A 16,367-nucleotide genomic window follows, 5' to 3' on the forward strand; every position below is an offset into this window, starting at 1 on the left:
TCTGGGTGTTACACGTGTGGACCGGTTAGCACCTTTGCACGTGCCTTGGTGTGTGTGTGTGTGTGTCGTGTGGCAGGTCAAGGTATAATGTTTGTTCGGTCAATGGCTCTAGTCAGGCTCTGGAGTCTGGACGCAGCAATCTAGATTTCTCTTGTCCAAACACCCACAATCTCATATGGTACGGGGAAATAGATTCGGTGCGCCGAAGATGCGGATGCGCTCCTTGTCTTCTCAAAAAAGGATCACCTATTTACCACCGGGTTATGCTGTTGCGTCCTCATCACCCCGTGCGACCTGAGTCCTTAGCGTCCGTAGAATCTGGAATCATTGACTAATGTGTACGCATTAGTCAATGATTCCAGAGTTTACGGACCAATGCCAATGCTGGAATGTAGGCTATACTTGTAAAAATAAATTGGGAATGATTATATTGTTCTCATGAAAGTTTTATATCTCATGGAATAAATAAGGACAACTTTAAAGTATTCTATGTCAACACTCTTCCAGGGCCGGATTTCCCAATAGGCCCGGTAGGCCCGGGCCTATGGGCGCAAGGTCCCAGAGGGCGCACGGCCAAGAGGAATTTTTTTTATAGGCTATCTAAAAATAAAAATAAATAGTCATAGTTGATAAAAAAACTTCCGAATTTCATAAGAAGAAATTATTGTTATGAAATTTAAAATATTTTTCAGAATTACGCATCAATTTCGTTACAAAATTGCTAACGAACATTGGTTATACGGGAGTAGGCTGTAGGGATGTTGACGTTGACGAGCGCCCAAGGGTTAACGCATCGTATTGCCACTGCACTGGGCCACTATGCTGGCTCGGCTTGCTCAGGCTCGGGCTCGGCACTACTGATCATAGTGATTAGGGGCGCAAGCGTGCTAGACATTGTTACCACCCTCACTTCACAAAACAAAAGTTATTAACTTATCTTTTGATTAGTTTACAACAATCTGCAGGATCAAGTTAAAATATATAATACGTTGTGTTGAATATTAAAACGATTAATTTACGTTTAAATTTAACGAAAAAATATTAATCTCAGTTTGCATTAGATTTTAAAAACATTCAATACCCTCCAAATCACCATTAATGCTGTCATTTTCTCCTCAGACCTAAGGATCGGTATGGTTGGCAGGAGTATTGCTCTGTTTTGCTTTGGAAATATAACCTAGATACAGTACGACCATAGATTATATATAACTCAAGTCGACTTCTTATGACATTGTTAATTCAAAATTTGTTCATGTTTAGTTCATGTTGGTGATACTGGACGTTAGTTTTGACGTAAATTTTCTATTTTAATTTTCTTTCTACTTTTTTTAGGGTTAGTTCTATGATGTGTGTTTTAATTTCTTGTAATATAAACAGGAGACGATTGTTGATGATTAGATCGTTTTATTTTGGATAAACTAGGTTTAAACATAGGTAAAACATACTCCTTAAATAACAAGAATTGTTTTCAGCTAATCCAAAATTATGACAAATCTACTAAAGGAGTAGCCTATGTTTAATCTATGGTATCACATACTGTATGGAGTTCAGGTTTTTGGGCCTGGAATTGGAATCAATGGCCATGTTTTTTTTTTTTCAGGAATTCTCGGTGGTTTGTGTTGTTTTGTTTCAGTCCCACGGGCACGGCCACAAACGTGAGCATTTATTAAAAGCATAAAATTGCCAACAGTGTTTAAGACGGCATTTCGTTAAGGCTAAACAATCGATAAAAAAAACTTGCAATGATTCCGGCGAGGAGTGGTATTCAAGCAATTAACTTAGGCCTATGGGCGTGATATAGTTTTTAATAAAGGTTTGAAGGAAAGTAACTGTGACCAGACTAGGGGGCGGAAAATTATTTGGGCCTAGGGGCGCAAAAATGCTAAATCCGGCCCTGCACTCTTCATAAGTAGTTATTTTTTTTTGGAGTTAGAGAGGATACTGGTATTTGAATATAGATTAATTAATTACCGTTAGATTATTAATGCTATTATAATTGACTGTTATATGATTAATTACTCTTTCCCCTTAAATTGTTACAAATAAGTTAAAGAATATTAATTTAAAAAATATTTGCATTATTATAATTATTAAAATTCATTGTTGTAGCCCCGGAACTGTAATATATAAAATATCTGGTTTTACAATACCTTTATCAGTTCCAAAAACTTTTGGAATCTTTTGGAACTGATAAAGGTATTGTAAAACCAGATATTTTATTATAATTATGTTGTGAAAGCTAGACCCAGAGAATGAAAGTCGTGTAAACTCAACTATGGACCATCGTTGGTCCAACAAAAGTATCTTTTGTTGGTCCAACGGAGTGAAAAACGGTTGGACAACGGTTGGCTTGATGTATGATACCCAACAATAGATATTAATGTATTTCATTAACAATGAACCGATGTTGGTCCACACAGTTGTAAATATTGGTTGGCCCAACTACGAGATATACAGTTGGACAACGGTTGGTTGGTTGTGGAAGCTCCAACCAACCATCGACCAACTGTCCCACAGTTGGCCAACGTTGGCCCAACCATCTGTGCTACATGGGCTATTCGTTATACCAACAGTGAATTTGACGTTTATTCTTGTCATTTCACCAACTATAAAACTTACAATATATATATATATGTATGTACAAGCTATTTCGTGTCCTCTTAATAATTATAATACAATATTTAAGCACACGCATCGCCGTAACCCTCGCGCTGAAATAAGCTTTATGCATTAAATGTAAATTTTAGATTATACGTACAATACGATGAGTAACATACTTACAGTTTAAAAAAATTAGTGATCTCCGATTTGAAGAGTTGAAATACGACTGTGCAAGGAAACATTCAATTAAATCCACAGTCAAGGAAACACCTCAGTGATACAAGGATATCAATAAATGCGTTTTTGTATGCAAATAATTATTCAAACATCAACAAGAATGACTACCGGTATTTAGTACGTAAAATGGAGCGAGTGTTCTTACAATCTACTTCGCCGTGCAATCCGATATCATCGTTGAAAAGTCGAACGAAATACAGAAATGAGCGTTTAGAACAAACATAAACTAGTTAAACATACAATCTCTCATATTATTTATTTCATTTCAACACACTGAAAATATAGGTATTAGCATGGATAAAACATAGGCTACTCCCTCGGTAGATTTATCATCCAAATGGAACAGCTTATGCCAATTTTATTGTTAGTTCTGTGCAGTGCACTGTTACAGTAGGCATACGTAAAGGACGTGTTTTGTTTAAAAAAATTTTCCTGTTATTTCAGTCATTTCAAACCTTGTTCAACCAGATAAAACGATCATAAACCATAACTTGTCCTCTAGTTATATAAGCAATCTGTAAAGCACACATCAAGAAATTAACCCAAGAGTTATAGAAGCAAAATTTCGCCTACACTTGCGATCATCACCGGGCATCAACTAAACACGAAAAACGAGCTTCAAAATTTACATTGGGATGAGAAGTCTACTTGTTGATTAGTCTATGGTATAGACCACAACAATAGTTTAGGGTTAGGCATCTCTGATTATGAACTACATAGTAATTTTGATAACCAAAATATTGTTAAATTTCAGTACATTTTGTGTTTAATTTTTATATGGAAAATTGGAGAAAGTAAAATCAATGGTATTTATCATTTCAAATAATGTAATTAAAAAAATAATACTGTTAACTCTACCAGTTATAATAGTGTAGCTACATCGATACATGACAGTTAACAGAGTTTTTGAGCGGAGCGAGCGAAGCTTTTATACGTCGACTCTTATGCATTTCGTAATACGCAAACTCCTCCTAGACGGTTGAATCAATCGTTTTCAAATTTTGCATGGTGATAAAGACCATATCGGCGAGTGCCAACATCTATATGGCGTTTAAAAGTCTCTAAGGAATCCGCCCCACTGGGTCTCAAAGTATCAATGTAATCCTTAGGCTCCCTCAAGATCTATTGGATGAATGAAGCCTAAAGACGATTAAATTATTCTCTAAATTAATTATGTTACAAATCTCAGGTTTGGGCGAACCCACGATGTTATTATAGTTAATTTCTTATTAATTTTGTTAACACTTCTCTGTATAAATGTCTACATTGAACCAGAAATAAATGCTGTAAAAAAAAACCTTATGGAAACAGTATTTGACATTGACACATACACAAAGACATATGATCAGCTGTTGACTTTTGAATGCAGTAGATAAAGAAATAGCTGATAGCATTATTCCACAGATATTAGAATAGAAACTGTATGTATCATAAATATAATCAAATGACGACACTAGCTTGAGGTCCGTGACGTAGGAAGTGGTGAAGGAAGTAGTAGGTGAGCAGTCTGGAGTGTGGAAACTGTTTATGGCGATTAGATTCCCAGACAGCACACTTTATCCCAGGGACATCCCATAGTAGTCCCATATGTCCTGAGAATGTCTCGGGATATGTACGCTATCCTCAGGATATCCCGCAAAATCCCGGGACGAGTACGAAATCCACAGGATATCCTACAATATACTGTAATGTCCCGGGATTTGTAAGTTAACCTCAGGATATCCTGTAAAGTCCCGGGATATGTACGAATGCCATAGGATATCCCAAAATGTCCCATGACATCCCGGGACATGTACAAAATCCACTGGATATCCTGTAATGTTCCGTAATGTCCCGGTAACAAACTGAAGGAAAAAAATACTACCACTGATGAAATGTAAATTTAAATGTTCAACAAGGCAATATATAATAATTTGTTTTTTTCGCTAGCGCTTTCAGAAACTTGGTTTCCATCTTCAGGCTGTGTTTACACTAGTACAAAAAGTAAATATTTACTTAATAAATGAATTTTAAACAAAGTTCAAACAGATGATTTAAAGGATATTGGAAAAATAAAAAATAATATTAGAAAAATTAATCTTTTGAATTTTGGATATATTACAGTGTTGTTCTTGATGTAATTATTTTCAGTAATTACGAATTTATAATTGGGCCGTCTTCATTATTTAACAAATAAGTTTTTTTTCTAAAAATAAGATTCCCACGCATTAAGATGTTGAGGTTTTATAATTTGTTTTAAAAGTTTAAGGTTTCCCAGATTGAAAATATGTCTTGTTAATACTGTGGCTAGCAAGGGCTGACTTAACTTTACTGACATATTACTACCACTGGGTAAGTTCAGGAAAACCAGAGTTCTATCATAGTTGTGTGAAATGTGAATTAAATTCTAACTTTAAATTAATAAAACAATCAAAAACTAATTTTAATCATATAACAATCAATTATAACAGTGCTAATCTAATGGTAATTAAATAATCTATATTCAAATACCAGTATCCTCTCCATCTACCAGAAAAACAATTCAACTACTTGAGGCCTAAACAGATTAACAGAATCATATTATATAGGTACTGTAGTATCAAAAATATTTTAAGTATTGCGACCATTGCAACTGTCGGCTACTCTTTCACCATTTTAAAACACCCATAATCATTAAGCGCAGATAGCTCAGGAGGTTAGGTAAGAGCATAGACTAACCTAAGGGAGTATGTTTTATATATGGCAAGAGGCTCATAAGGCGAAGGTACCAGGTTCGAGACCCGTCTGGGCCTAAAACTTTTTTCTCGTTTTTTTCTTCAAAATTTGTGTTTATTTACTATTTAATCAATTTACTAAACTTATAATTGCGTTTTTCATACTAAATCTATATTATTTTGTGTTTTTTATGTTCAGGCCCAGACCATACTTTATCCCAGGGACATCCCATAGTAGTCCCATATGTCCTGAGAATGTCCTGAGGACTACCCTGGGATGACCTCGGATGTCCCACGGATATGCTGTGAGCTTATCCGTAGGACATCCCCGGGCGGGGACATTACGCATTCCTGTGGATATCCTGGGATATCCCAGGTTGACCATAGGACCACTATGGGATATCTTGCATATCCTGTCGCAATATCCGTGGGATGTCCTGAGGAGAAAGTGTGCTGTCTGGGTTTAGGTATCTGCATTCCTAAAACTCTATGGGAAGGGAAGGAAACAGGTCCACGACGTAGGAAAGTGGTGAAGGAAGTAGTAAAGACGAGCTGTTCGGGTATGGGATCTGTTGATGACCATTAGACTAAAGGTATTTGCAATCATGATGCTATGAGAAGGGAGGGAAACAGGTCCATGACGTAGGAAGTGGTGAAGGAAGTAGTAAAGGCAAGCAGTCCGGACTGTGGGAACTGTTTGTGACGATTAGATTAAGGGATCTGCAATCCTGAAATGCTATGGGAAGGGAGGGACACAGGTCCGAGACGTAGGATAGGAAGTGGTGAAGGAAGAAGTCAAGGCGAGCTACCCGGAGTGTGGGAACTGTTTATGAAGATTAGATTAAGGTATCTGCAATCCTAAAATTCTATGGGAAGAGAGGGAAACAGGTCCATGACGTATGAAGAGGTGAAGGAAGTAGTAAGGTGAGCATTGTGTGGAGTGTGGGAACTGGAAACCGTTTGTAGTAATGTTGTTCAAAGGTTTATTGAGGACATTTTCCATCACGATTGTAAAAAACAATACACGACATTTCGGGATCTGGAATCTGATCCCGTCCTCAGGTGAAAAAACTCAACTAACACATTACAACTAACAATACACAAACGCCCAACCTAAGTTGGAATACACTACAGAAGGTAGCAGTCAAAAATATGCACTGCTATATATTTAGCAAATATGCAGTTGTGTATTGTTTTTTACAATCGTGATGGAAAATGTCCGCAATAAACCTTTGAACAACATTAACTCACCATCACCAACAATGAACTTCAAACGTTTTTAGTAGTTAGATTAATGTTTCTGCAATGCTGAAATGCTATGAGAAGGGATGGAAGCATCCCCATGACATAGAAAATGGTGAAAGAAAGAAAGAAGTAGTGAAGGCTAGCAATGCGAAAGGGGGGAACTGCCTTTGGCAATTACATTAATGTATCTGCAATCCTAAAATGCTATGGGAAGAGAAGGAAACATGTCCACGACGTAGGGGGTGGTGAAGGAAGTAGTAAAGGTGAGCAGTGTTGAGTGTGGGAATGGATTAATGTATCTGCAATGCTAAAATGCTATGGGAAGAGACTGTATACTGTGGGTTAAAAATGATTACGAAGCACGAATCTATACATATTTGATACATGCAATCGTTTACAATAGAAATTGACAACTGAGTTGTCATCAGCTGATTTTTACTCCATAGAGACTACAAACGATTTTTAATCCCTTAGGAATAAAAATGCTACTTTAGACCCGCAACGCATGCATTAAAAACGACTGTTTTACTGCAGTATGACAAAAACAATATAATATGAACCCTTGATGACTCCGCTCAATTTTTGTGGATGCATCTGCGAACGCCACCTAGTATTAAAGATCTAGAAAGAAAGAAAGGAAAAATAATTATCAGGAATTTGCCTAATAAGGAATTCCTAAACATGCTACATATTGCAGAAAAACATACTCTTTACAATGACATCCAACTGTATATAGCCTTCCCATTTATCTTAAATTGGAATCAGACCTCTCAAAATTTAAAAGATGCATAAAACGACAGTTAGTTAATAGGTTAATATTATATCTCCTGTTACACATCCAAGAATTCTTAATTGGACCACAGGAATTGGGACTGCTGTAAACCCTGGCTCATAGCCAGATAGCCACAGTTGAGCTTTGTAATTATTGTTGTCTAGCCATAGTTTGTAAATAAATACCTTACTGTATAGTCTAATGAAAATAAGGAAAACTGTACAATTTTAATAGTGTACGTTTGTACCATGACTTAGCTAATGCAATATTGTCAATTTTAGCTCAATAAAATGATTTGATTAGATTTGAGGAGGAGACTACTGACATTGACTATATAGTCAATGCTAGTATGCTACTGAGTTGAGAGTGGAGTGGGTTGGGTGGATACAGGACTGAGCTGAACGAGTGAGGAGACAGAGACCGAGGCGAGACCGTCAGCACTCAGCAGACCGAACCGAAACCCGAAACGAAGAGAAGAATGAAGATGATAAAGAAAGAAAAGTTTAGAAAAAGCAAATAATTAAATAATACTAATACAAAACATTGATTGATTGAATTTATTCATCAACGCAACATCAAATCTGCGGGTAAATAGATTTGAGGAGGTTGCATTTGCACAGCCTATTCTGACTTAAAAATGATGGAGACAATAATGGACAAAAGGTGTGTAAAATAATTTTATAGCCTAACTCAAGAACATCATTTTATCTAATTGTTTGCATAGGCGTAGCCTAGCCCTAGGCAGTTTACATTTTATTAAGTAATTATTTTAATACACATTTATTTAGGCCTAATTTGGAAAAGATAAACTCATTTACAGGTCTGTGTCTTTCTGAGAGCTTAGATTATTAGAAAATACCGATCCACCTACACAAAGCCAAGGCCAATGTAGATTAGCCTTTATTAGGTCTACCTTCCAATTATAACCTAGAAATATAACTGCCAATGACTAGGCCCAAACACAGATTTTCTTTTTTATTGATTAATAACCTCGGTGGCAATTATTTAATAAGTTATGTCTAACGCGATATGTAATTTTTTGATGTCTACTTACAGTTGTTTTTCACGCTGAATCCAAAAATGCAATCAGTTTTTGTTGAGAGTTTCCTAAGTGGATGCAAAACGAAGGTTAAAATTTTAAATCTAAGGTTCATTTAGTGGTACTGATGGTATTATAGCGTGGTCTGGATGGGTCCGAATGTGGACTGAGGCTGCACTTTACTTACTCGGTCCTACACTCATTCAAATGAAAATATCGATTATTCGATTGTTTCATTCGATAGTCTGTATCGTTTGGTTAGTTAGGTTAGGTTAACCTTACCTAACTTACGATATATCGAATGAAACAATCGATTAATCGATATATCGATCGATATTTTCATTCGAATGAGTGTAGGACCTAATGTAAAGTGCAGCCGCACTGAGGACTGAGTGAGGAGAGCAAACAGCTGTTTATACTCTACTTAATGCGAAATAAAATCGAGTAGTTTTGAAACCAAATACAGTAGACTCCCTCTTATCCGGACACCTTTTAACCGGACATCGGTTTAACCGGAAAATTTTTTATCAGCACATAGGTTTAACCGGACTAGATCTGAGCTGAAAGCTGGCGGTACTGAAACGAGTTTTCTTGTGCGAAAGATTTGAGAAAAGTGATCACATGTCAAGAAGAACTCAGACGACAAGTCTTGGGGTACAAAACGACGAAAAACAAGAAATAATTTAGACGTAGTAATTATTTGTTAAGCGAACAGAACTTTAAAACTAATTAATTAAAATAAAACTAAACAATAGCCACCGCTAGTCACTGTCAGGCAGGAACTGGCTGGTCTAGACTCAAGTCTATAAAATTTAAGCTAGCCTACTTAAATTTTTTTAAATCAAATTTTGGAACGGAAATACGTGGATTAAAAGGAAAATATGATCGTGAAAGTAAGATTAACTGATATATCTAACCTTCCGATTACCGGCGTGTAGGTAGATATATTGTGTCGTTGTCGGCGTTAAATACTCGTAAAATCGGTCGGTTTAACTTTATTTGATGAGTTGGCGTGCTGTTACTGATAAATATGTCGTCTGAGTGTGTGATGTACTTCACTGTGATTAAAAATAGGCCTACGTTCTTTGGCCCATAGCCCAAGCTAATGCTATGGCTTTTTAGTTTTTACATAGGCCTAGGAGTAGGCCATTGTGGATGAAAACTGGTAAGTTATGGTGTTTGTTGAATAGCAATACAAGAATAACATACGTTAATAAGTACAGCTGAGGTATTTTTAACATTAATTTATGTGTTGGGAAAGTTTCCTTTAGAAAGGAATTACCACCTTAGAGGGCAATTTATGAAATAATTGATGGATAGTTTTGCACAAGGTTTCTCGTCATGACGAACATTTTAAGTATATGGTTTATGGGGGTGTGGCTTGTAGTTTTCTCAAAAGTTCATGGGTACTTTGGGATTTATATATGGATCTATCTTTCACATGGTTAAATCATAATACCCCCGGGCCCCAGCAAACTTGCAGACTAAGCAAATTTCCATTAGCCTGATTGGATGTACACTAAAATGCCTCCTTAAAAGATCACATTTATTCCCTATTTAAATAGAATTAGTTTAACTAGGACTGTTAGTGGTTAGTTTAATGAGTACACGGTACTTAGGTTCACTGCCACCAAGAGGGTAAAAAAGAGTTTTTTTATATGTCAATATTTTAGTAAGAAATGATGAATGTATTCTCCGAATTCGATCTAAATATGGTTATAAACAAGCATACCACAATAGACGACTTATTCTCCATAAGAATAACATGGGAATTGTCAATTTACAATTTTTTAGAATTTTCTCCGTAACATTCAGGCGCACAATAACGCTTCAATATACTAAATTATTTGTTTTTTTTTAAGCTCGACAAAATGGTTTGGACAGAAATTGTGAAATTTTGTGTTTTTAGGGTCAAAAATGGGAAAACCCTATTTTTGTGCCATAAAACCCTGTTCTCATAGTCCGCCTGAAAAAAAAAGTACGCTAAATCAGTTTGGGGTCCAGGTCTTACCATGAGTACTACGGTAATAGCTTATTTCCTATATGTGAAATAAGCTAAAGAGTTAATTAGTAAATATGAGAAAGAAATACTGTATGCATCTGAAAAACGTGCATTGTAACTTATGTGTAGTGCATGGAATCCAAAATGCTTGGATTCATTTTTAAATATTATGTCTATAGAATTTAGTCACTATGTTTCAAATTTTTTTGGTTTTAGGTTCCATCAAGGATAAAGAGTGATTACAAGACAAACAATAATGGAGTCCGCTGATGAACGTGAAAATGCAGCAGGCGGAGTAATAGAAAGCACCTCCAAAAATCTTACTTCTCGATCCGACTATTCTTACTCTAACACTAAGGAAGAGTCTCTGAGTTATTATTGTAAGATTTGTGATAAGTGTTTCCTAAATGAGGACCGCTTAAGTTCCCATTTATCAACCCACTTAGAACATTATCAGTGTTCAGAAAGTCTTCAAAACGTTAAACCAAAGAAAAAATCCAGGAAAGGTAAGCTTACGACCAACAAAAATACCTACCTCTGTGAGATCTGCTCAGAAACATTCGTCAGTAAAAAAATGTTAACACTACATTTAAGTACTCACACCAACGATGAGAGTCCTCCTGAGTGCAGTTTTGAATGCCTGACTTGCAACAAAACGTTTCTATCCAAAGCAATGGTGGAGAAGCACATGGTAATGCATACAAGAGAAGTATTTTTATGTGATTCGTGTCCAAAAACATTTTCAAACATGAAATATTTACAGTCACACTTGTCAACTCATTCTGGTGATAATCTCTTTCTGTGTGAGATATGCTCTAAAACCTTCACATCTGATAGTCGTTTGAGGGCGCATATAGCAAGTCATAATGGCGAGCGACCTTTTAAATGTATGATATGCAGCAAAAGTTACGCCACCGAGAAAAGTTTAAAAGTACATGTGATGTCACACACGGGGGAGAGGCCTTTTAAGTGTACTGTGTGTGAAAAGTCATTTACATCCAAGGTAGTGTTAAAACAGCATATGCTCATTCACACAGGTGAGCGAAATCATCATTGTACGGAGTGTGGAAGGGCCTTTTTGAGAAGAGGATTTTTGAAGTTACATATGAGAACACACACCGGGGAAAGACCTCATACTTGTGAGGAATGTGGAAAATCCTTCACTCAAATGCTAGTGTTGAAGGCACACATTCTGACACATACTGGTGAGAGGCCTTTTAAGTGCCATTTGTGCCCGAAAACAACCACACAAAGGTCACACTTGAAATCTCACATGCTAACTCACACGGATGAGCGACCCTGTGTATGCCCGCATTGTGATAAAACTTTCAGACGAAGACCTGAATTGAAAAGACATTTGTTGAAACATGTTAAGGCAGAAAATGATGACTCGACACAGTCATTTTTTTTTTTTTTTTTTTTTTTTTTTTTTTTGTCCTAGGACGCTAGGCACGAGCCTGGGATTGTTTTTCACATTACTTCAGGCTAGACCTAGGGGTTGCGGCATTATCACTTAGATAAAATCCATTGGTGACTTGGCGGGGATCGAACCCGGGACCTCACGGACCGAAGTCCCGCGCTCTAGCCACTACGCCAGCTCGCTCCCCAACCAGCTCGCTCCCCTCGACACAGTCATAGGACTATATGAGGAACGAACTTTAGTATTGTTGGCTCGTAAAAATCTATATTTATGAAAGTTATTATTTTAAATTAGTAAATTATTTCTTACTGTATATTTTTCTAAGAACCTACTGCCTTTTTACTCTGCTTTTTATTTGCATTTTGTGTTGAAATATTAAGACATCATTATAAATAATGTATTTTTTTAATCATTGAAGATTTGTGTCGCATTTAAGTCTAGTCAATAATAACAAATGATTGATGTGAATTAATTACTGATTTAAAATTTGCCACTCTTTCAACTTCAATATTTGCTTTGACTCTCTGAGAATGTTAAACAGTTCTCAAACTTTTTGAGTTATTTCACATAGGAATTTTTAAATATATTTTATATTATGTTGTTTATTGTAGTGTAAACATTTTCTATATGTTGTGCAAAACCTAACAACGGGCAATAAACAAATGTTTCTGTATTCAAGATACAGTATATTTTACCTACATGAGTAGCTATTGATAAAAACATTCTCATATAGGCCTAACTCAATAACTGTAATCCGTGCATTGAACGTAAAATAAGAGTTTGCTAAAATTGATCACGTTGGAATTGCATTTGAAGTACTGTACTTGATTACGGTAGTAGTGGTGGGAAACACCGAATGAAAATATTGATGCTAAACGGACTAATTAGATTATTTTATCCTGATTCGGTTAAATTAGTCTTACCTAGCGATTTGGTGATATAACAAAGTTTGTCAGTTTAATTTATATTAAGATTTTTTTATTTTTATCTTTCTGATGTTATACCTATAAATCATTACAAACTGATATTTTTAATTACAACTTAAAACCACGCCAATTCTGTTAAAAAATATTTAAAAATTACCAATTTATGACCTTTTACTCAATTCAATTTATATTTATGAAACATTACTATTTTTAAAGAACAATTTTGAGAAATTCTTGAAAAATTATGAATTATGTAAGAAGAATTATGATTTGAGAAAATTACAAACATTCTCTTCTACTTTCCACCAAACAAAATTTTATGAAAAACATGTTTATTACAACGGAAGAAAATTATTTAACAAATTACCAACTATTATTTAAAACTAAAAATTAAAAGAATACAAAAGAAAATTAAAACAAATCCTTACTGAAAATCCAATGTACTCTATTGAAGACTTCAACGAAAAATGCATCAACATTTAATGAGTTTTATTTAATACAGATAAGTAAAAAAAAAGGTAGGTACTTGTTAGGCCTGTTGACTAAATGTTATTCGGTTTATCATCACATCATCATTAGTCCAGGATCTGAAGGGGATTGAGTATGCATGAAAGGCTGATGCAATTTCGTTTCTGATTGTTGTTATAGGCACTAAAGTGATCGCGAAAACGCATGTTGTTGCCCCCCAGTGTGGTCGACATCCCGTTGTGGAGGGGGGCAATATTGTGGGGGGCGCTGTTTACTATATATATATACAGAGAAAATAAATTAATATATATATATATATACATATATAAAAATTTGAACAAATGGTGTTTTTGTCCTCTGGGGACATCAAAATGAAAAAGTAAATCGGTCCCGGGCCTAAGTCTTACCATGAGACCTACGGTAATAGCTACTTCCCTATAGGGAAATTCGCTAAAAAACACTTTAAATTCAAATTTCCCATGTTATTTTTATGGAGAATAAATAAGCTGGTGTAGTTTGTTTATTTATGGATATATTTTAATCAAATTTGGCAATTTTGTTTCTTTCATACTGAGCTATCAACATTTCAATAAAACTAGCTCAATACTTTCCCTGTAGCATCAAACCTACCAACTCATTAAAATTAATTTTATTTTAATAGGAAATAAAGCTGACAATTTTCAGTACAATTGTCAGAAAAGCTGACAATATTTTAATAGAAATCCAGTCAGGTGAGTGTAAATTCGCTTAGTCTGCAGGTTTGCTACAGCGGGGTTATTTCTTTAATGACTCTGATAAAATAACTAAAATAAAAAACCAACAAAGATACGAATTTCAACGCAGCAACATTTTTAAAGATCAAAATTTTATGAGTAAATTGATGTCTATTTCAATGTTCTACCAATAATAGTTCTAGAGTTATACAGGGTGAGTTTTAATTGTCCCCCCCCCCCAACTTTTTTCTACATTTTTAAAAATATCAATCCCAGACCACTTCCAAACATTGTTGGGTAGTAAGTACTTCCATTTTGACAAGGTGGTCATTTCCGGCCGCCATCTTGGATCCGCCATATTGGATGCAAATTTTGTTTTTCAAATGTAAATGTTGGGTTGTGACCCATTATTTCGAACTAAATTTTTACCCTGATTACAATGCCACAAACCGTTTTTAAAAATCGTGATTCATTCTAAAGTTATGAGGGCTTTTTAAATCTTTATTTTTAGCCCATTTTAACATTATGCATTTACAAACTAAGACCATGATCTCAAAATAGTGCTAGATAAAGATAAGTATACACTACCAGTAATTGTCGACGTATTTTCACTTGTTTATGACTGATTTTTTTCAGCCCCCATCTTGGATCCACCATTTTGAAATGTGATAAATTATTTTAAATATGAAGGGGGTGTTGTGACCCATCATTTTGAACAACTTTTTTAAGCTTAACTCAATGCCGCAATCCATTTTTTGTTATCAAGTTTTATTTATGAAATATTGCAATTTTTTTGTTAAAAATGCCAATATTTCAAAATAAAAAAAATAAAATGAAAAACGGATCATGGAATTAAGTTCAGCTTTAAAATGTTGTTCAAAATGATGGGTCACAACACCCCCTTCATATTTAAAATAATTTATCACATTTCAAAATGGTGGATCCAAGATGGTGGCTGAAAAAAATACATCAGTCATAACCAAGTGAAAATAGGTCGACAATTACTGGTAGTATATACTTATCTTTATCTAGCCCTATTTTGAGGTTATGGACTTAGTTTGTAAATGCAGAATGTTAAAATGGGCTAAAAATAAAGTTTTAAAAAGCCCTCATAACCTTACAATGAATCAAGATTTTTAAAACGGTTTGCGGCATTGTAATCAGGGTAAAAATGTAGTTCGAAATAATGGGTCACAACCCCACCGTTACATTTGAAAAAAAAATTTTGCATCCAATATGGCGGATCCAAGATGGCGGCCGGAAATGACCACCTTGTCAAAATGAAGTACTTACTACCCAACAATGTTTGGAAGTGGTCTGGGATTGATATTTGGAAAAATGTAGGAAAAAGTTGGAGGGGACAATTAAAACTCACCCTGTAGGTGTTTAAGTAAACGGCGCCACCCGCCAGCATATTGCCCCCCTCCCCCCGGGATGTCGACCACGCTGGGGGGCGACAACATGCGTTTTCGTGATTATAGTGCCTATAACAACAATCAGAAATAAAATTGCGTCAGCCTTTTCATGCATACTCAACCCCCTTCAGATCCTGGAGTACAGGTAAAATTAGTTGTTGTACGGAAAATCGTTTTTTTTTTTTTTTTTCTACGCCAGTGGCATTTTACAAGAGAAGTTACGAGAGATCAAAGTTTGGTGAATGTACCGGGGATGGAACCCGTCCCTCCCGCACCGAAGTCCGAGACGCTAACCACTAGGCTAGCAACACAACCCACCCCTACGCACGCTTTTAGTTGGCGTTTAACTAAAAATCACCGATTGACGCTAAATGCTTATTCAGTTTCTCGTTAGATAAAAATTAGTTGTGGTTTGGGACAGTGAATAATGACTAAAATTAATTCGGCGATTCTATAAACTAAAAATAACCGATTGACGCTAATAATAACTGATTGATTATTCGTTCATGAAAACCATTCGGTTATCTCATGACTATAACCAGTGTTACCATTGCAAGAGGGGGTCCACCCATTTGACAATCTTTTTGAGGGGTTAAATAAATAAAGATAGGCTACTAAATAATGAAATGTTTACAATTAATTAAAAACAGAAATAAGAAAATCAAACATTCAATTTCTAAAATCGGCCAGGGGGTAAAAAACTGGGGGTAAAATTCCAGGGGGATAAAATTCCGGCGACCCCTACTACTGCGAGAGAGACGGTTATTATTATAGCTCAGTGGTTGTGGTGGTTGTGACCACTGGGGCCCTATTTTTGAAATGGTTGACTGTTGAGT

At 35.6% G+C, this 16,367-nt stretch overlaps 1 protein-coding gene across 1 annotated transcript; it reads left to right on the top strand.

The window, feature by feature from the left end:
* The first annotated feature begins 8,125 nt into the window (after nucleotides 1-8,125).
* On the top strand, nucleotides 8,126-13,590 carry LOC129000473 (gastrula zinc finger protein xLCGF3.1-like). The gene is made up of 3 exons (XM_054427436.1): nucleotides 8,126-8,211; nucleotides 10,806-11,987; nucleotides 13,584-13,590. The coding sequence occupies exons 2-3, from the start codon at nucleotides 10,846-10,848 to the stop codon at nucleotides 13,588-13,590; spliced, it is 1,149 nt and encodes a 382-aa protein (XP_054283411.1). The 5' UTR covers nucleotides 8,126-8,211; nucleotides 10,806-10,845.
* Nucleotides 13,591-16,367: the final 2,777 nt, after the last annotated feature.

Source organism: Macrosteles quadrilineatus, unplaced genomic scaffold (genome assembly GCF_028750875.1).
Source record: "Macrosteles quadrilineatus isolate MER2022 unplaced genomic scaffold, UCM_ALF_1.0 Scaffold_8__2_contigs__length_117827958, whole genome shotgun sequence".
Lineage (NCBI taxonomy): Eukaryota > Metazoa > Arthropoda > Insecta > Hemiptera > Cicadellidae > Macrosteles > Macrosteles quadrilineatus.

Coding starts and splice junctions, on each gene's coding strand:
- LOC129000473 (XM_054427436.1), top strand. CDS start 10,846: ATGGAGTCCGCTGATGAACGTGAAAATGCAGCAGGCGGAGTAATAGAA.